Genomic DNA, 19145 nt, shown 5'->3' with positions numbered 1-19145 from the left:
AATGTGGGATACACAAAAATTATGATAAACTCTTTTCTAAATAAATACTTTTTTTTGTAAATCGCACACTAATAACTAACTATATAATAATTTCACACTATAATTATTACACTTTATTTATTATTATTATTTTTTTTTGGGAAATTTCAGTTGTTTTTACTTGTGATGAAACTGTAAATATTTTGTTACACAAATACAAAAGATAATAGGAATATTAAATGAAAAATTTATACCAAATTATGTCTACTATTATAAAATTTCGTCATAATTTAGGTGTAAAAAAAGTAATTTGTGACAAAAAAGAAAAAAAGATATGAAACTATAAATGAAAAATATAATACTTAATTTAGGAAAATTGACTTAAATGAAATTTACAAATTTAGGTTAAGGTTAATTTTTTTAATTTAATTTATTACTTAACTTTTAATTTAACAAAAAATTATATATTTATGGAAAATGCTAATTAAAACTAAACCTGAACTATGTAAAGAACTAGAATCAAACTAAACTTGGACTGTAAGAAGTCATGTGACATTATTTTAATGAAGCTTAAGATTGGTTATAGAAAGTCCTACTATTGATATGGATTGCTACATAGAAATGGTTATAGGTGTGTTTAGTCTATACAATCTTTTACGTGTCAAAGAAGGCTACCAAATTGACACCAAAGTGTTTAAAATTTTTTAATAACATCCGTTGTCAAAGAATATACATGCAAACGAGAACCATATATTGTCAACATTCAAACAATTTGTTGCCGAAATCTAAATTTCAATACACATCCGTTGCCCAATATTAACAAACGAATTGCTGCTATGTTGACAACGTTGCGTCGTCCGACATCATAGTGTTAAAGCCGTGATAAACTGTTAGATCTTACAACGTTGTCAGTAAAATGTGCAGAAAATTTCTAACAATCTGAACTTACATTTTTTATTTTGCTACGTTATCAGAAAAATCATTACTGACAATGTTGGAAAAAAATTGTAAGTTAACACTGTTATTAGATATTTTCTGCACATTTTACTGTCAACGTTGTGAGATCTAACAATCGTGTATACATAGCATAATAGTACGTATGTACAAACGTACTTTGACAATAAAAATTAATGAAAAATTATAAACACTTTGGTGTCAATTTGGTCCCACCTGTGTACGAAGCCAAGAGAGTCAAGGTCCTTTTTTCGACACTCAAAGACAAAATTTGAAGTGCTTTACGTGAACATCTGCTATGTCAACCTTATTTCACGGTGGAATATTTCCAACCACTGGTTGAGCTGACAGTATACGTAGTCGGCATTTACACCACTTTAGTAGGGAGGGTACATTGGGTTTGTGTTCAAGACTATAACGCATTGAAACATTGGTTCTATAACTATCTTAAAGTATACCAATCGGCTCAGAATCATTTTCTAGATCGATTTAGCTATGTCAGTCCTTCCATGTAAACCTTATAATCAAACTACTAAGAGAACATCATCCGACACATTGACTATAGGTACACGGACGTGTGAGATCCACATCCTTTATCATATACACTTAACCACACACTCATTTAGAACACTTAATTCCACACCCACACTTTTGTAGGTTAAATGTTGTATGGACAACAGCACGGAACCTTTTCCTTATTATAGACTTGGCCTTGCATTGGTTATTTATCCGACATTATCTTCTCGCGAATTCAGGTTTAAATCACAGCCACCATGTGCAATGCAATATACCCTCGGAGGTAGACAAAGAGAGACAATGTGTTTTCTTGGAAGAACTATTCATATGATTATTTTTTAATCCTTCTCGTCTCCTCTTTAAAAATATCGTTCCAGCTCTCCAAATCTTAATTTTTTTTAAATTTCGAAAATAAATAACAACTCAGAAGATATTAAAAAAAAACGCAAAAATTTATTTCGTAAAGCCATTAAATTTACAATGGTGTCTCTCGATCGCAATCATAAGTAGTTGGCCTATCGCACGCATTCACACATATTTCGGTATTTTGTGTACTACATGTTAAACCTTTGGGACAATTTATATTTTTTTCAGTCAAAGTTGTGCCATTACATTGAGCGAAAGTTGTGCGACTTGTACAGGCAAATAATTTGTAACCATCACAAATTCCGCATCCCTTATTAGGTTCACAAGCGGGTTGTGCGCCGCTTAAGACATCTGCGCATTTTAACTTCGTGGCACTGCAAACTTTTCCCGAAGGACAGTTAAAAACATTGCTTGTATCGGGCTTGCCTGCAATGCACAAATTAAAAGCAGTTTCGTTAACGCAAGCAATACCATAATCACTGCATAAATTGCATTTGGCTTCAGTGTAAGTGGGTGTCAGGATAAAAACAGCGGCCAAAAGAAAGGACTATTGAAATAGTAATATATATTATTTATTTATTTAATTTAGGTCTAAAAATAAAATAATGGTATTATTAAAGTACTTACCAGTGTTAATAATGTAGAGTAAGCCATTTTTCTAAAAATAGTTTTTTTTTGTTCAGATTTTAAATTGAAGTATTTTTGAGAAAGTTCTTAAAGTTACTAAATAATTTTATCGAATATTCACACGTTTTTATATTAATTTAAATGCTTTAATTTTCTTACTAAAATTAAGAAAAAATACAATTTTATCTTTTGCAATAGATAAGATAATTTAAGATCACATATTCAGAATGAGAAACAACATATTTTATGATTTACCGGTGGTATTTCTGTTATAATCTTTAAGTAAATAAATAATACCAAATTTTATCTACTTAGAACTAACCTTGAGCATATTTTGTAATTTTTGAAACAAATTTTATTGGACTGAGTGTCAAACACTGTCTAAAGTGTTACTTTTGCAATCTTGATTAAATCGTGAGAATATTAAAGCGTTTTTTTAACACTTTAAGATGAGAAGCGGGTCAAGGTAGTATGTATATGTATTACATATTTAAGGAGAGTGTTTCTTAATGTCTTTTACCAAAAGTACATCAAATTGTAAAGGGCTATGCTTATAACATAGTAATGAGGAGATATACTCTATGTTATAGATATACTCTTATTAACTTTTAGATATAGATTGAAATGAATATGTTTAATGTAACGCTCTTAAAGGGACAATTTAAAAGTTTTTGATCCTAGTCAACTTACAAGGCTTCCGTTAGAAATATATCATAAATTAAATGTTCACAGAATCATGCTTAATCAATAGTGGTTCCATAATAAAATTACGAAAAAGAAAAAATCCTAATAAATTTTGTATTTAAATTAAAAAACTATACATATTTTAAAAACGCGAAAACGAAAATTTTATCTACTTAGAACTAACCTTGAGCATATTTTGTAATTTTTGAAACAAATTTTATTGGACTGAGTGTCAAACACTGTCTAAAGTGTTACTTTTGCAATCTTGATTAAATCGTGAGAATATTAAAGCGTTTTTTTAACACTTTAAGATGAGAAGCGGGTCAAGGTAGTCATATGTCTTACATATTTAAGGAGAGTGTTTCTTAATGTCTTTTACCAAAAGTACATCAAATTGTAAAGGGCTATGCTTATAACATAGTAATGAGGAGATATACTCTATGTTATAGATATACTCTTATTAACTTTTAGATATAGATTAAAATGAATATGTTTAATGTAACGCTCTTAAAGGGACAATTTAAAAGTCTTTGATCCTAGTCAACTTACAGGGCTTCCGTTAGAAATATATCATAAATTTAATGTTCACAGAATCATGCTTAATCAATAGTGGTTCCATAATAAAATTACGAAAAAGAAAAAATCCTAATAAATTTTGTATTTAAATTAAAAAACTATACATATTTTAAAAACGCGAAAACGTTAGTTAGTTAGGTAGCTAGTTAGTTAGTTAGTTAGTTAGTTAGGTAGTTAGTTAGTTAGTTAGTTAGTGAGTTAGTAAGTTAGTTAGTTAGTTAGTTAGTTAGTTAGTAAGTAAGTAAGTAAGTAAGTAAGTAAGTAAGTAAGTAAGTAAGTAAGTAAGTAAGTAAGTAAGTAAGTAAGTAAGTAAGTAAGTAAGTAAGTAAGTAAGTAAGTAAGTAAGTAAGTAAGTAAGTAAGTAAGTAAGTAAGTAAGTAAGTAAGTAAGTAAGTAAGTAAGTAAGTAAGTAAGTAAGTAAGTAAGTAAGTAAGTAAGTAAGTAAGTAAGTAAGTAAGTAAGTAAGTAAGTAAGTAAGTAAGTAAGTAAGTAAGTAAGGAAGGAAGTAAGTAAGTAAGTAAGTAAGGAAGTAAGTAAGTAAGTTAGACAAAGATAGCAATCTGTTTTCTTGGAAGAACTATTCATGTGATTATTTTTTACCTCATCTATATTCCTCTTTAAAAATATCGTTCCAGCTCTTCAAATCTTAATTTTCTTCATTTCGAAAATAAATAACAACTAATAAAATATTAAAAAAAACGCAAAAATTTATTTCATAAAATCATTAAATTTACAATGGTGTCTCTCTATCGCATTCATAAGTAGTTGGCCTATCGCACGCATTCACACATATTTCGGTATTTTGTGTACTACATGTTAAACCTTTGGGACAATTTATATTTTTTCCACTCAAAATTGGACCATTACATTGAGCGAAAGTTGTGCGACTTGTACAGGCAAATAATTTAACACCATCACAAATTCCACATCCCTTATTAGGTTCACAAGCGGGTCGCGCATTAGCTGCACATTTTAAGCCTGTGGCACTGCAAATTTTACCGGAGGGGCAGTTATATACGTTGCTTGTATCGGGTTTGCCGTTAATGCAAAAATTAAAAGCAGTTTCGTTAACGCAAGCAATACCATAATCACTGCATAAATTGCATTTGGCTTCAGTGTAAGTGGGGGTCAGGATAAAGACAGCGGCCAAAAGGAAGGACTATTTAAATAGAAATATATATATTTTTTTATTTAATTTAGGTTTAAAAATAAAATAATGGTATTATTAAACTACTTACCAGTGTTAGCAATGTAGAGTAAGCCATTTTCTAAAAATTGTTTTTTTTTCAGATTTTAAATTGAAGTATTTTTGAGAAAATTCTTAAAGTTACTAAATAATTTTATCGAATATTCGCACGTTTTTATATTAAATTAAATGGTTTAATTTTCTTACTAAAATTATGAAAAGTACAATTTTATCTTTTGCGGTGGTATTTCTGTTATACTTAAAATAAATAATACCAAATTTTATCAACCTTGAGTATATTTTGTAATTTTTGAAACAAATTTTATTGGACCTCTGTCCAATAAAACACTGTCTAAAGTGTTACTATTCTTCAATCTTGATTAAATCGTGAGAATATTAAAGCGTTTTAACACTTTAAGATGAGAAGCGGGTCAAGGTAGTCATATGTATTACATATTTAAGGAGAGTATTTCTTAATGTTACAGGGTCTTTTACGAAAAGTACATCAAATTGTAAAGGGCTATGCTAATAACATAGTAATGAAGAGATATACTCTATATTATAGATACACTCTTATTAACTTTTAGATATAGAATAAAATAAACATATTTAATGTAGTGATCCTAAGAAGGCTGATGAATTTGAATTTATTCTGAAAAATTGATTATCTTAAAGAGCAAGGGTAAATATGGGCCTAGGGCAAGGGTAAATATAGGTCTATTCTTAAAAATTTTGATACATGGCCTTGTCCACAAAGTTTAGCTGGACAGACGGACGAACATGACTTAATTGACTCAGAAAGTGGTACATTGATTGGTATACTTTAAGGTGGTCTAGGACCAATATTTTTGTGCGTTACCAACATTAGCTTAAACATATAATATCCTCCCCACTATGGTGGTGTAGGTTATAAATAGTTTTAGTTAAATATATTTAAAGAATATTTTTGGTCTAATATGAATTTTAATATAATCTTGAAAATGTTGAACCAAAATTTTTTTGTAAATATTTTTCTGCATTAACTGAAAATTACGATAATTTTATTTTTCAAATAATACCTTGGTCAGGACTTTAAATAGTCGGTACGGAACTGTAAATCTTACCAAGAAAATTTTTTAGTAGTTAGTTATTAAGTTAGTTAGTTAGTTAGTTAGTTAGTTAGTTAGGATGATATATGCCACTGATGGAAATAGAACCCACTACATCTGTATTAGCTATAGACTGTAATACAACCAACTTGCCTACTGAGGTTCACAAATTAAACTTTTTGTGGAATCTTTAGTTATTTCATTCATCCTTTCTAAACATTAATATAATCTAGTCTTTTTTTATTACTTTATTTACAGAATACTTTGCAAGTCCTGTTCGGTGAACTTTGGTAAGTCCACTATTTTTTGTTTTTATTATTCCTTTTACAACACATCGATATATTGGAATTGAATATTTATAAAGATTCTCTAGAGATATGAATTGTTTGATAATGTAAAATAACAATACAAATTCTTTATGGCTATTTTTACATACTTCTAGTATTAAAAATTCCAACCCTTTTAACGAGTTAAATACTTCGACATTGAAAAGTTGTCGAAAATTTGGCAATAATATTTAATACAATAATACTTTTCTAAGAATATTGAGATAACATTATTCAGTTAGTATGAAAAGATTTTCAAAATTTTTGTCAACTCTAAGTAATAATGGAACTTTTGAATATTATCTTTAACACGCGGTATAAATTTTATTTCGTAGATAAACAGATTCTTTAGAGAAAACATGGTTTCGACGAAATATATATAATCCCATTGACATTGAACAGTGTGAAGATTTAATGCAATAGAATCAAATAAAAGATAACAAAAAAATTTAAATTGAAAGATATAAAAACTTAAATTATATCAAAAAAAGATTCAATTGATATAAAGATTTTAAGCAGAAAAGTTTACGGTTAAAACAAAAATAGCTAAAAAAAAAGAAAATGTTCAAATTGGTGGTAAGTAGTAAAATGAAATACATTTTATTTTTAAAATTAATAAAATAAGTAATTTAGTTTATTTTAGCCATAAGTATTGGATGTATCCAATATGCTAATGCTGTATGTAATGTATGTAATGAACGAAGTGGTGTGGCCTGTATAAGTGAAACCGAGTTTCATCCTTGCTTTGGAGGTAAAATATTTCCAAAACGTTTCCTGTAAAACAAATCAAATAACATTTTTTTCGCTTTAGATGTTCCGGATACCTCATTAACATTTTCATGTTTAAGAGAGGATCACATATGCACAATAGCAGGTACGGCTTGTGTGGATAAAACCTTAAACGATGTCCCTCCCGCTTGCGGTGATACTTCAAATTGTGGCAAGTGTAGTAAATCGGTAAATGATAATGGAATGTTTGCCTGCACAAGTCGTACAACATTTACCATGTGTCTTGATAATGAATTAAGTGATTTGCGCTTTTCATGCAAAGAAGATGAAATCTGTGATATAAATAAAGGAAAAAATAAAGAATATCCATGTGTTCCCAGTTGTTATGAGAAAAATACCGAAATTTGTGACGTTTACGATCCAGTTGATATGCCGGTAACTACAACACCAGAACCAACGACAACTACCGAATTGCCAACAACAACCGAATTGCCCACAACAACCGAATTGCCCACAACAACCGAATTACCCACAACAACCGAATTGCCAACAACAAGTGAATTGCCCACAACAACCGAATTGCCAACAACAAGTGAATTGCCAACAACAAGTGAATTGCCAACAACAAGTGAATTGCCAACAACAACGACAACAGAAAAGGATACAACCACAACAACAGAAAAGGATACAACCACAACAACAGAAAAGGATACAACCACAACAACAGAAAAGGATACAACCACAACAACAGAAAAGGATACAACCACAACAACAGAAAAGGATACAACAGAACCAATTACCACAACTACACAAAAAGTTACTACAACAACCGAAGAGATCACTACAACAACAATATTTGCTCCTACACCTCCAGAAGTCATTACAACAACTACAGAAGAACCCACCACCACACAAAATCCAGCTGAACTTGTATGCTCACAACAAACAGCAGCCGGACGTTATCCTTATCCAAATGACACTACCTGTAAAAAGTAAGTTCTAACTAGGAAACTATTTAAAAAATTATATTTCCTTTTAATCTCTGAGACACATAGATTTTTTAGTAGCGGTTAGTAGGTTATATTGGATCACCTATCAATATACTATTATATAGTACATAGTCTAGTAAATAAATCAGTATAGAGACTAACCAATAGATTAGTTTATAGACTAGTCCATATACATTTATTGCTTAACAACTCTGTAGAATAGATTAGAGACAGTCCAGTCAAGACTCAGAAACTAGTCGATGAATTAATACACAGTACCCAATCAGTCTAGTCCATAAATATTGGTTATTAACTAGTCATTAAACTAAACTGTAGACTAGAAACTCGTCATTAGTTTAATCCACAGAATACTTAATAGAATAGCGTATAGACAATGTGATAAACCAGTCCAACGTCTGATCTATTTACTGCTCTATAAACTCGTTAATAGATTATCCTACAGACCATTTACTTTACTAGTCCATGGTCTAGTTAATATTCTGATTCATCTATTAGTCATTAGATTTTCTATCTTATAAAGAAGACAATAATTTCGGCAGTTGACTAGTTGAAAGTCAAGAACATTGACTAATAAAAAACCAGGTCCTAGTCGAAATATATATTTACATTTAAATGTATTCATTTTACATTTAATTTATCTACTTTCAGTTACATCTACTGCTACAAAAAAGGTGGAGCTATGCAAACTACTTTCCTAAAATGCCCTGCTGAACTTTATTTCAATCCTTCGACAAGCTTATGTGATAAAGTAAAGCCTCAGGGTTGTCTCTAAATTTAATTGTTTTTTCTTACGATTTAAGATTTAGTATTTAGCTCTTAAAGCTAATTTTAGTAATAAATATTAAAGAAAGTGAATAAATGAAAGACAACGAAATATAGCATATAGTGTTTATTTATTGTTTTCATAACTAAGTATTATAAAGTCTTAATTTTTTTAAAGTAAAAGTCTGTATTACGATCCATTGTTTCTCACTTGGGTGATAATTGATAATATAATATTTGCGTGCGAGTTCTAAAGTTCTTTTAATTTTTTTGTGTAATTTATAACCGTTAAAGGTTTCTGATATTTATTTAATGGTTTAATAATATAATCGAAAAGTATTTTTATGGTTTTCAAGTACCCTACGATGTAGAGGAAATATTATTCATGTGATCAGATTAATAACGGGACTATAGATCAGAGGGTATAGATCAGATTTAAATTGAAACCAGAGTTGAGAGCATTTTTTTCCGACTATATGCGCGATTCCCTTCAAGGAAAAAAATACACTACAAGTAAAAAACATAGATGAAGATAAAAAGGTATATAATACCCCAAATAATAAAGAGATAAGAGAGAAAATCTTGGTGCCCTTATAAAGCCCAGTCCAAAAAGTGCCCTTTACAAAACCTAAACTGCGAGGGTCAAGACCCGCAATATCCCTTATTTCGTCGTGGAAACTATTTCCTTATCATTTCAGCCTGAGACTCTGTATCTATAGGCGAAACCATAGACTAAAAACGACATTCTATTCCAGACTATAGTCTTGCATCTATATATTATTATTAATATTCCTGAATATAGGAGATATTATAGTAGATAATAGGCGAAACAATAGTTCTGTTTATATGCAAGATTATAGTCTTAACTATAGACGAGGAAGTAATCTTGAATATAGACAAGACTTGAGTTCAAACTATACACGAAACTATAGTCCATTCTATAGTTCAGACTATAGACAAGACTATTGTTTACACTATAGTTGAGACTATAGTACAAGCTATAGATCAGTCTATAGTTCACACTAAAGGCGAGTTACAGATCAGTTTATAGTTTATTCTATAAGCTAGACTATAGTTCAGAAATAGATTATAATATAGTCCAAAATATAGATAAAATTTTAGTTCAGACTATAGGCGATACTAAAGTTTAACATAGTACAGACTACAGACGAAAATATAGTACAAACTAAAGATCAGATCATAAAATACCATATATCATATTTCAGGTCAGGAATAGGCTAGACTAGACTTCAAACGAGACTTTATAATCCAGACCGAAATATAGACCATATTATATGGACAAAACCTAACTCCAGATTATTGCAAGACTATAGTTCTGGACACAACGACACTATTGACCAGTTCAGATTAAAGACAAAACTGTGGTCTAGATATGGATAAGACTATATAATTCAGACTATTGCCGATATAATAGTGAAGTTTATAAACCAAAATATAGACCATATTTTATGGACAAAGCATAACTCCAGATTATTACATGACTATAGTTCTGGACATAAACAAGACGACTGACCAGTTCAGATTATAGACAAAACCTAGACTATAGACAATATTATATAATCCAGACTATTGTTAATATAATAGTGATGTTTATAAACCGAAAAATAGACCATATTATTACGAGACTATAGTTCTAGACATAAACGAGACTATTGATCAGTTCAGATTATAGACAAAACTGTGGTCTAGATCCAGATTATTGCCGATATAGTAGTGAAGTTTATAAACCGAAATATATAGCTTATTATAATGACAAAGCTAAATTCCAGACTATTACGAGACTAAAGTTATGGATACAAACGAGCCTATGGACCAGTTTAATTTATAGACAAAACTGAGACTATTTTCCAGACTAGGGTATTCAGCGAAATGGAAGGAACTAAACTGTTGAACAAGAACACTACTACATAATATAGTTGATGAATGTGTGACAAAATATATTTGTACCGGATCTCAAGATGATACAAGTTGTCAAGGGTTCAATTTAAGAACCAAAAGATTTACATGTGTCCCTCTTTTCGTCCTAACAAATCAAGTAATCCATCTGCGATTTTAACATTAAAACGACAAAAACAAAATTTCCACTTTCTTTAATTGTAATAAAGATAAGGTATTCCAAGAAGTCTTTATTACCCAAACAAACTAATTATAATAACATAAAACCATAAATTCATACTACTAGTGGCAAATACAGACTATAAGTTTCCAACATTTATGATATTTTTACTAGTCATAGAGATATTTTACTATTTATTTACACAGCATCAGCGTAAAGAAAAGACAAATAAAAATTCAACAAAAAAGAAATGTTAACATATAAATTAACACCATCATCAAAATAGAATTGTCAATATGGTGAGTCTCTACTGAAGACACAGAAAAACATTCTTAGTTTTTTTTTTTTTAACTAAAAATCAACAAAATCATGAACATGGACAAGTAGTAGTACGACAGTCGTCAAAACGTTCGGATTTAAACAGAAAGTTAAGTGAAATTGTAAAAACAAAATACTCAAAAAAATTCAAAATTCAAAAAAGTAACAATGTTTATAAAATTTTTTGGAAAGTTACATTCTGTGATGTGGCAGGTAAGTGTTAAAATTGTTTTACATTAAAAATCAAGTTTATCTATTTAAAATTTATTTCTTTGCTAATAAATCCTTTTTTGTCCTATTTTTAAGCTTATTTGCCTTTTGTTATTGGCCTATATCAACTACTCATCAGCGGAGTGTAATGTCTGTCAGGCAAATCAAGCGGCCTGTATAAATTCCACCTCATTTTATTTGTGTTTTGGTAGTAAGTTCTCTTTTTTTCACATATCACATGCAAATTAATTTAATTTCCTTTTATTTTATTTATTTTTTTGCTACAGATAATAAACCCAATACAAATATTTTATATCATTGTAAAGATGGTTTCGATTGTACGGATTTAAGTGCTATTTGTGTTCAAACTTCATCACAGCGACCGCCCAGTTGTGGTGATACTTCGCTATGTGGCATGTGTGCGGCCCATCGTAATTATTTGTTTGCTTGCCTCAGTCGTACCACATTCCAAATGTGTTACGGTGCCATAAGACCCACCGGACAAATTGGTTATTGTCCATCCGGTTATGTTTGTGATGGCAACAGTGATGCTGTTTGTGTTCTAGAGAATACAGTCGATAGTGTAACCTGTGATATTGTGGACGATGGTGGAGTAACATCATCATCAACTTCGAAACCACCAACAAATACACCACCTACAGATCCCGAAACCACAGATAATCCTGGTAGTGGCATGTTAACACCAACCCAGGTGTGTGAACAAGAACGTTCGTTGGGCTTATATCCTACTGTTCCGAATGATCCGTATTGTAAAAGGTAATTGATTGTATAAAAACATATTTTAAATATTAGTTGGGAGTTGGGTAAATTGTTATATTGAGTTCAAGGAATCTCTATAAAGGAATTTATTTTGCACACCTTATAGTACAAAGTCCGTGTATAGATACATATGGTGTCATAGCTTTAAAGTAATACTGTGACAAAAATGCAAAAGTACATATCTCAAGATATGTAAACAAATGTTTTTATATTTTTAAAATTTTTCATAAAAATCGGATCAGAACTCTTGAAAATATCGAAATTTTTAAATGCATTTAAGTATTATTTTGTATTGGATTTTAAAACGTTCTCATTAAAAGTAAAAAACAACTTATGTGCTTTTGCCTTTTTAAAACAAAATTATTAATTATTTAAATTTGCTTCTATTTATAAAGCTTAAGGATTAGATTAGAATTAAGATATCGTAGTTCTATTAAAATAAACAGGATTTACAATTCTCTTTTACGAACATTGACTTCATCAGTTTTTTTGAATATTCAAACCGTTTTAAAGTCTGAAATTTAATCAATCTATAGAGCAGCGAGGTCATTAATTCAACAATTCAGATCTTACAAAAATGTCCAACAATCGAAATATTGATCATAGATCCATATAAGTCTATATACGTATTAAATTCTAAAACGATCTAGCCATGATTGACCGTGTTTAAAAATGCAAGTATAGCGATAAAATTCCACAGCAATAAGTCTTATATATATGATATAACCTTGAATTCTAGGGTTGAAATTTCTTCTAACTGTGAAAACTGTGACAATTTGCTGAAAATGGTCAACGACATAATTGACGATTTGTATCAAACACGGTTCATTAATTCTTATAATTATGGTTCTATAGTTGAAACGAAAAGTTCGACTTTTTGTATTTATGTAACAGTCGACTTTTTGCATTTTATGCAAAGTCGATTTTTCGACTTTTTCAGTTAGTTAAAAGTCGACTTTTAGACTTTTCCACTTTTTTCGACTATTTTCGACTTTTTCCGACTTACCGACTTTTTTTGACTATTTTAGACTTTTTTCCGACTTTTCGGCAATAACAGACTTTTTGACCATTTCAGACCTGTCGACGATTTTCGACTATTTTCGACTTTTCGGCAATAACAGACTTTTTGAATATTTTCGACCATTTCAGACTTATCGACGATTTTCGACTTTTTTCAATTTTCAACAATTTTCGACTGTTTGACTTTTTTCGACTATTTCCGACTTATTGACTATTTTTGACTTGGAACAAGTTTTTCGACGATTTTCGATTTTCGGCAATAACAGACTTTTTGACTATTTTCGACCATTTCAGACTTGTCGACGATTTTCGACTTTTTTTTCAATTTTCAACAATTTTCGACTGTTTGACCTTTTCGGACTTTTTTCGAATATTTTCGACTTTTTCCGACTTTTCGTCCTTTTCCGACTTTTTGTCTTTTTCCAACTTTTCGTCTTTTTCGACTTTTTCTGATTTTTAAAGTTTTTGACTTTCCAAAGCCGGCTTTTCGACTTTTTTGGAACAAAATAGTCGACTTCGACTTTTCGACCTTCTCTTCAAGTAAAGATTTGGAATTATCATTTTTGTTAAATTAATGTTAAGCGAAAATTGCGTTGAAGCCTAGAAATGTTAAGTAATAAGTTGATATTAGCAAGAAATTAATTCATGATTTTCTAACAAGATATAGAGTTCCAAAATTTTAGAAACCCATATTTGATGTAAAGTATTGAAGAATTTCTAATGTCATATTAAGATTAAGCGTAGCTGGGTTAAAAATGTTGGGTCATTTTCATTTTGTTAAATTTAAAGGTTTTTAAATTTCTATTTTATTATTTAAAATATGTAAAATACATTTGATTAAAAAAACTTCCCTTTCAGATACATTTATTGTTATCATTCCAATGGCATTCTGACGGGTAACGAATATAACTGCTCCTCGGGCACATACTTTCACATACAGCAGAAAAAGTGTGTCTTCAACAAACCCACTTATTGTTTATAATTAAGATCTGAAAAAAATTTTTTAAATATTTGTATATTTTTTACATTTTGTAAATATTTCAATAAATATATAACTTACTTTTTTTTGAACTTATGAAATTTTTAAATAAGCTTAACAACTTGAAGGTCTCGAGGCGACACAGTAAAGTGAAACGGGATCAAAGTAGGTGGAACCAGCACAAGTGTAAATTTGTCCAGACCAAGTGCCAGTGGTAGTTTTAAAGCAGTAAATATATCTAAAAATTAATTAAAGAAATATCTTTTTTTACTAAATTCATTAGTTATATTAATCGGAGGAAACATTTTATTGATTAAAGGGAAATGGACCCGTTAATGGGGACTATTTCCTTTAAGTTTCAAAATGTTCAATTAAAAGTTTTTGGTTTATGTTAATTTAACCATAAATAATGAAAGCAGAAATATTGTTAAAATTTTCAATATTAAGTCCATTGGTCTGTGCTATATATGAGTTAAAAGTTGGTGGTTTAATGTAGGTAAATGTAACCGATTAGTTCAGACACGGCATATCTAAAATAATTCTTAGGAGAATGACGTATTGAAACCATAGATACCCGAATTGAAATCGGTCTATTTTCATTAGGATTGAGGGCTCATTGCTGTCAGTAGTTTAGCACTAACGTGAATATCCTAGCGGATATTTCTACCACCCGGATATATTCAGAGATTAAACATATCTTTACCTTCTACATGATGTATCAAATTCAGAAGGAACTTGAAAACGTTTGTTAATGCGCATAACTTGGCAAAAGTATTGTGCATAAGTGGGCACGGTAGGAGGAGTTGTAAAAGTAGGTGTCGATGCCGTAGTAGTTGTAGTAGAAGTTGTAATTGTGGACCCTCCAGTAGGACAAGTAGCTGTTAACTAAAATAAAAAATAATAAAACTTTGCCCTTAAACTTATAAAAACCATCTTGACATACTCCTGCCGAAGGTGTGGTACATATTTGAGCCGTATTTATATTGCACACTTGACCTGCGCCACAAGTTCCCGTCACCGTTGAAGGTGTAGTTTGACCCAAACACAGCGCATAAGTGCTGACACCTGTACAGGCGAATACCAAACTTAAATCACATTTATTACAATCACTACAAGTGGCCGTTACGCCCGCTGAATTCGGCAGACAAATAGTGGCTGTTGCTGTAGAACAGACATAATCCGTGGAACATGTATTGACAGCACCACTGGGTGTATTATTCACACAGAATTGATATTCTGTTTGCGAAACACAAGCCATTTGATTAACAGCCGAACATACGTTACATTGCGCCTTCAAATGTTCGACATAAATCAAAAATATTGATAAAATCTATTAGAATTGTAAAATATATGATTATTATCTTTTCTTGTGTTTTAACATGTAAATTCGAGTAATTAAATTAATATTTACTTGGAACAGTAACACCCTTGCGTTCATGTTTCTTTTCACTTACAAGTTTTGCAACTAAAATATTTTGATCGTGTTGTCGTTATATTTAATGCAAATTATTATATTTTTTTGCTTTATTTATTTTGATCTTTTTTTGTCTTTTATCTAATCTATAGTTTTTTATGGTCATTTTTTTATTTATGGAATTTTTAGAATGAAATGATGGAGAAGGTGTTTGTTATTATTTTATAAAGTAATGTTTGATTTGATGTGTTAGGAGAAGTAATAAAATTAAAAAAGTTTGAGCTTGAAATAGTAAAACGTATCATGCATTTTAAGGATATCTATAATCTCATATAATGAATTGGTTTCTACAACTTTTCTTTTAGGACTCTTTATTGTTATATAAGGGAATTTTCCGAAAACGAAGGACATGATCGCGACCTTACGATTTCAATAGATACTCTGTTAGGTCTTAAAAAGATGTGATACATTGACAAAGATATACAATCGACCGATGTTCCCACAGTCAACATAAAATTTAGCTACATGTTTTTTAATGATCCTTTGAGGTATAATTTTACTTTAAAATAGCGATTTTTTTATCTATATTTCTTTTTAACTACATAGCTTCAAAAAGTAATAGTCTATAGTCTAGTCTATAGTCTAGTCTATAGTCTAGTCTATAGTCTAGTCTATAGTCTAGTCTATAGTCTAGTCTATAGTCTAGTCTATAGTCTAGTCTATAGTCTAGTCTATAGTCTAGTCTATAGTCTAGTCTATAGACTAGTCTATAGTCTAGTCTATAGTCTAGTCTATAGAAGGTGTTTGTTATTATTTTATAAAATAATGTTTGATTTGATGTGTTAAGAGAAGTAAAAAAATTAAAAAAGTTTGAGCTTGAAATAGTGAAACGTATCCTGCATTTTAAGGATATCTATAATTTCATATAATGAATTGGTTTCTACAACTTTTCTTTTAGGACCCTTTATTGTTATATAAGGGAATTTTCCGAAAACGAAGGACATGATCGCGACCTTACGATTTCAATAGATACTCTGTTAGGTCTTAAAAAGATGTGATACATTGACAAAGATACACAATCGACCGATGTTCCCACAGTCAACATAAAATTTAGCTACATGTTTTTTAATGATCCTTTGAGGTATAATTTTACTTTAAAATAGCGATTTTTTTATCTATATTTCTTTTTAACTACATAGCTTCAAAAAGTAATAGTCTATAGTCTAGTCTATAGTCTAGTCTATAGTCTAGTCTATAGTCTAGTCTATAGTCTAATCTATAGTCTAGTCTATAGTCTATAGTCTAGTCTATAGTCTAGTCTTCTATAGTCTAGTCTATAGTCTAGTCTATAGTCTAGTCTATAGTCTAGTCTATAGTCTAGTCTATAGTCTAGTCTGTAGTCTAGTCTGTAGTCTAGTCTATAGTCTAGTCTATAGTCTAGTCTATAGTCTAGTCTATAGTATAGTCTATAGTTTTGTTTTATAGTCTAGTCTATAGACCTGTTTATAGTCTAATCTAGTCTTATCTATGGCATAGATTTTAGTTTAGTTTGTAGTCTTTACAGTTGTCTATAGCCTAGCATAAAATCTGGTTTATACCCCAGTCTAGTCTATAATCTAGTTTAGTCTATAGTCAAGTCTAGCCTATTGTCAAGACTAGTCTATAGTATATAGTTTTATCTATAGTGTAGTCTATAGTTTAGTCATTAGTCTAGTCTATAGTCTAGTTTATGGTCCATTCTCGAGTCTATAGTTTAGTAAATGGTCTAGTCAATAATACGAAATGACTTATTTTTTTAATCTTTATCGCTTATTACGGGATTAAAAGTAAATATTTTTGTATCGTAAATGCAAATATAATTTTCTTACAAACTAATTTTCCCAACAAATAAAATAAAACTTTTAAAGTTTGTTATAAATAATAAAAAATAAGTACCTTATAACCGATAAGCACTGAATATTCAGGATTGATGAACATTTAAGAAATAAGTTATCAAATTAGGATCTTTTAAATATTAAAGTATTTTCTTTTAATACTTGAAAACAGTCTACAGCAGATATTTTATTCTTGTGGCCTCGTTTCCTCTTGTTAATGATCGACTACCAGTGATCTTAAGTATGGAGTTTTATAGCGTTATTTGTAGTTCGTTGTTGTCTACTGCTTTCTTTTTTTTTCTCATTTTGATATAAAAACTTAATAAAATCTAACTGATGTGCATTAGTCTTGCCAGTATCTTTGAGATTGTTTAAAAAATTTTGAACAACAATGAAACATTTACTGCTATTTACTTGCGTAAGTAAAAAATTAAAAATGCTAAAAATAATTTAATAAAATTTGTAAATTTTTTTTACAGATAATAATAGTTTTACAACTATTAAATCAATCCCCTTTAGTTAATGCTGAATGTAATGTTTGTAATTCCGAAACAGGAAAAGCCTGTATTTCCAAAACGGAATATAAAGAATGTGATGAGAATAATAAGCCATTTGGTTACACCTACTCATGTAATGAGGATTATTACTGTTCCATGTTAGGAAACTGTACAAAAGATGAGGATTTTAGTGATTGTAATTTTTGTAAAAAATGTGATGAAAATAGGGTATTTGCTTGTAAGGGCACAAAGATATTTGCATTATGTTTAGGTGGCGACGAACCATCTGAAATAACTGGCGAATGTAATGAAAACACTGTGTGCAATATCAATAATGCCCAAATCTGTGGTTTGGTAAGTAAAAAATTTTTTTTTTTTTGTGTATAAAAAGTTTATGATTAATCATAATTATATAATAAACAGGATGAACCTACTTGCTCCTATACTGATGATCCCGTTACACTAGCTCCTACTACTACTACAATCGCACCAACAACTACGACACCATCACCCAGCCAGGATCCCAATGCTTTCTGTCAAGGTATTCAAAAAACAGGACGTTATCCTGCTGGCTCAAATCCACAAACTACTTGTCGCCAGTAAGTAAATTTTAGTTTAAATGTAAAAAAAAAATTATTTCATTTTTTTTTTCAGATACATTAGTTGCGTTAAAGTCGGCAGCAATTGGTATGGCCCTATTTATAATTGTCCCGGACAAACATTTTATGATCCAACGAAAAAAAATTGTGTTGCCACACAGCCAAGTACCTGTGGTGGAACTGTAGGACGTCTAGCTTTTCGGAACATTTTATTGGAATAATTTATAATAATTCTGGTTAGAAAATATCCAAATACTTGAAATACCAAACATTTTGCATTTTTGGTTTCAAGAATGTTAAAAATTTATCAAAATGTATTTGTATATGTACTATTAAATTAAAAATTTGCTCAAAATTATATATAACTTTTTTTATTTATCAAGCAAGTAAGAATTTATAGTCGGACGAAGCCGACCATATAATACCTTACACTTGTATAAAAACAAAATGTGATTTAGTTTTTTATAAAAAATCATATAAGTTTTATTGTATCTTGCCTCAGATATACTTAAGCCATTTATTGTTTAAAAAAACTGTGTATATTTCAGTTAAATTTTGAAGGGGGCTTTTAATA

General features: G+C 29.9%; 5 protein-coding genes across 5 annotated transcripts; 2 read left to right on the top strand and 3 right to left on the bottom strand.

Moving 5' to 3' along the window:
• Positions 1-1886: 1886 nt before the first annotated feature.
• LOC111681366 lies at positions 1887-2536 on the bottom strand. The gene is made up of 2 exons (XM_023443116.2): positions 2443-2536; positions 1887-2362 (listed from the first exon to the last, which is right to left on the bottom strand). Exons 1-2 carry the CDS (start codon positions 2467-2469, stop codon positions 1925-1927), a joined length of 465 nt encoding a protein of 154 aa, XP_023298884.1. The 5' UTR covers positions 2470-2536; the 3' UTR covers positions 1887-1924.
• A 1857-nt stretch (positions 2537-4393) lies between these two features.
• Positions 4394-4969, bottom strand: LOC111681367. The gene is made up of 2 exons (XM_023443117.2): positions 4941-4969; positions 4394-4861 (listed from the first exon to the last, which is right to left on the bottom strand). Exons 1-2 carry the CDS (start codon positions 4965-4967, stop codon positions 4433-4435), a joined length of 456 nt encoding a protein of 151 aa, XP_023298885.2. The 5' UTR covers positions 4968-4969; the 3' UTR covers positions 4394-4432.
• Positions 4970-6774: 1805 nt separating this feature from the next.
• Positions 6775-8922, top strand: LOC111681368 (threonine-rich protein). The gene is made up of 4 exons (XM_023443118.2): positions 6775-6878; positions 6936-7053; positions 7114-8023; positions 8690-8922. Exons 1-4 carry the CDS (start codon positions 6864-6866, stop codon positions 8811-8813), a joined length of 1167 nt encoding a protein of 388 aa, XP_023298886.2. The 5' UTR covers positions 6775-6863; the 3' UTR covers positions 8814-8922.
• A 2328-nt stretch (positions 8923-11250) lies between these two features.
• On the top strand, positions 11251-18929 carry LOC111681369. Its single transcript, XM_046952567.1, has 7 exons — positions 11251-11411; positions 11505-11619; positions 11696-12185; positions 16449-16452; positions 17955-18326; positions 18396-18571; positions 18627-18929. Exons 1-7 carry the CDS (start codon positions 11367-11369, stop codon positions 18790-18792), a joined length of 1368 nt encoding a protein of 455 aa, XP_046808523.1. The 5' UTR covers positions 11251-11366; the 3' UTR covers positions 18793-18929.
• Positions 14048-15657, bottom strand: LOC111681357. The gene is made up of 5 exons (XM_023443105.2): positions 15599-15657; positions 15131-15517; positions 14891-15072; positions 14269-14425; positions 14048-14197 (listed from the first exon to the last, which is right to left on the bottom strand). Exons 1-4 carry the CDS (start codon positions 15623-15625, stop codon positions 14302-14304), a joined length of 720 nt encoding a protein of 239 aa, XP_023298873.2. The 5' UTR covers positions 15626-15657; the 3' UTR covers positions 14048-14197; positions 14269-14301.
• Positions 18930-19145: the final 216 nt, after the last annotated feature.

Source organism: Lucilia cuprina, chromosome 5, assembly GCF_022045245.1.
Source record: "Lucilia cuprina isolate Lc7/37 chromosome 5, ASM2204524v1, whole genome shotgun sequence".
Lineage (NCBI taxonomy): Eukaryota > Metazoa > Arthropoda > Insecta > Diptera > Calliphoridae > Lucilia > Lucilia cuprina.
The sequence above is the reverse complement of the archived record's forward strand: the minus strand, read 5'-3'. Positions and strand labels throughout refer to the sequence as shown.

What these genes read in the sequence shown, in the direction of transcription:
- LOC111681366 (XM_023443116.2), bottom strand. Translation starts at nt 2,469, where the DNA reads ATGGCTTACTCTACATTATTAACACTG. An exon ending in ACTCTACATTATTAACACTG is followed by an intron (nt 2,363 to 2,442) that starts GTAAGTACTTTA and finishes CTATTTCAATAG; the next exon opens with TCCTTTCTTTTGGCCGCTGT.
- LOC111681367 (XM_023443117.2), bottom strand. Translation starts at nt 4,967, where the DNA reads ATGGCTTACTCTACATTGCTAACACTG. An exon ending in ACTCTACATTGCTAACACTG is followed by an intron (nt 4,862 to 4,940) that starts GTAAGTAGTTTA and finishes CTATTTAAATAG; the next exon opens with TCCTTCCTTTTGGCCGCTGT.
- LOC111681368 (XM_023443118.2), top strand. An exon ending in GTTTCATCCTTGCTTTGGAG is followed by an intron (nt 7,054 to 7,113) that starts GTAAAATATTTC and finishes TTTTCGCTTTAG; the next exon opens with ATGTTCCGGATACCTCATTA. An exon ending in AATGACACTACCTGTAAAAA is followed by an intron (nt 8,024 to 8,689) that starts GTAAGTTCTAAC and finishes ATCTACTTTCAG; the next exon opens with TTACATCTACTGCTACAAAA.
- LOC111681369 (XM_046952567.1), top strand. Translation starts at nt 11,367, where the DNA reads ATGTTTATAAAATTTTTTGGAAAGTTACATTCTGTGATGTGGCAG. An exon ending in TACATTCTGTGATGTGGCAG is followed by an intron (nt 11,412 to 11,504) that starts GTAAGTGTTAAA and finishes CCTATTTTTAAG; the next exon opens with CTTATTTGCCTTTTGTTATT. An exon ending in ATGCCCAAATCTGTGGTTTG is followed by an intron (nt 18,327 to 18,395) that starts GTAAGTAAAAAA and finishes TATAATAAACAG; the next exon opens with GATGAACCTACTTGCTCCTA.
- LOC111681357 (XM_023443105.2), bottom strand. Translation starts at nt 15,625, where the DNA reads ATGAACGCAAGGGTGTTACTGTTCCAA. An exon ending in GTACCACACCTTCGGCAGGA is followed by an intron (nt 15,073 to 15,130) that starts GTATGTCAAGAT and finishes TTTTTATTTTAG; the next exon opens with TTAACAGCTACTTGTCCTAC. An exon ending in TTTGATACATCATGTAGAAG is followed by an intron (nt 14,426 to 14,890) that starts GTAAAGATATGT and finishes ATTAATTTTTAG; the next exon opens with ATATATTTACTGCTTTAAAA.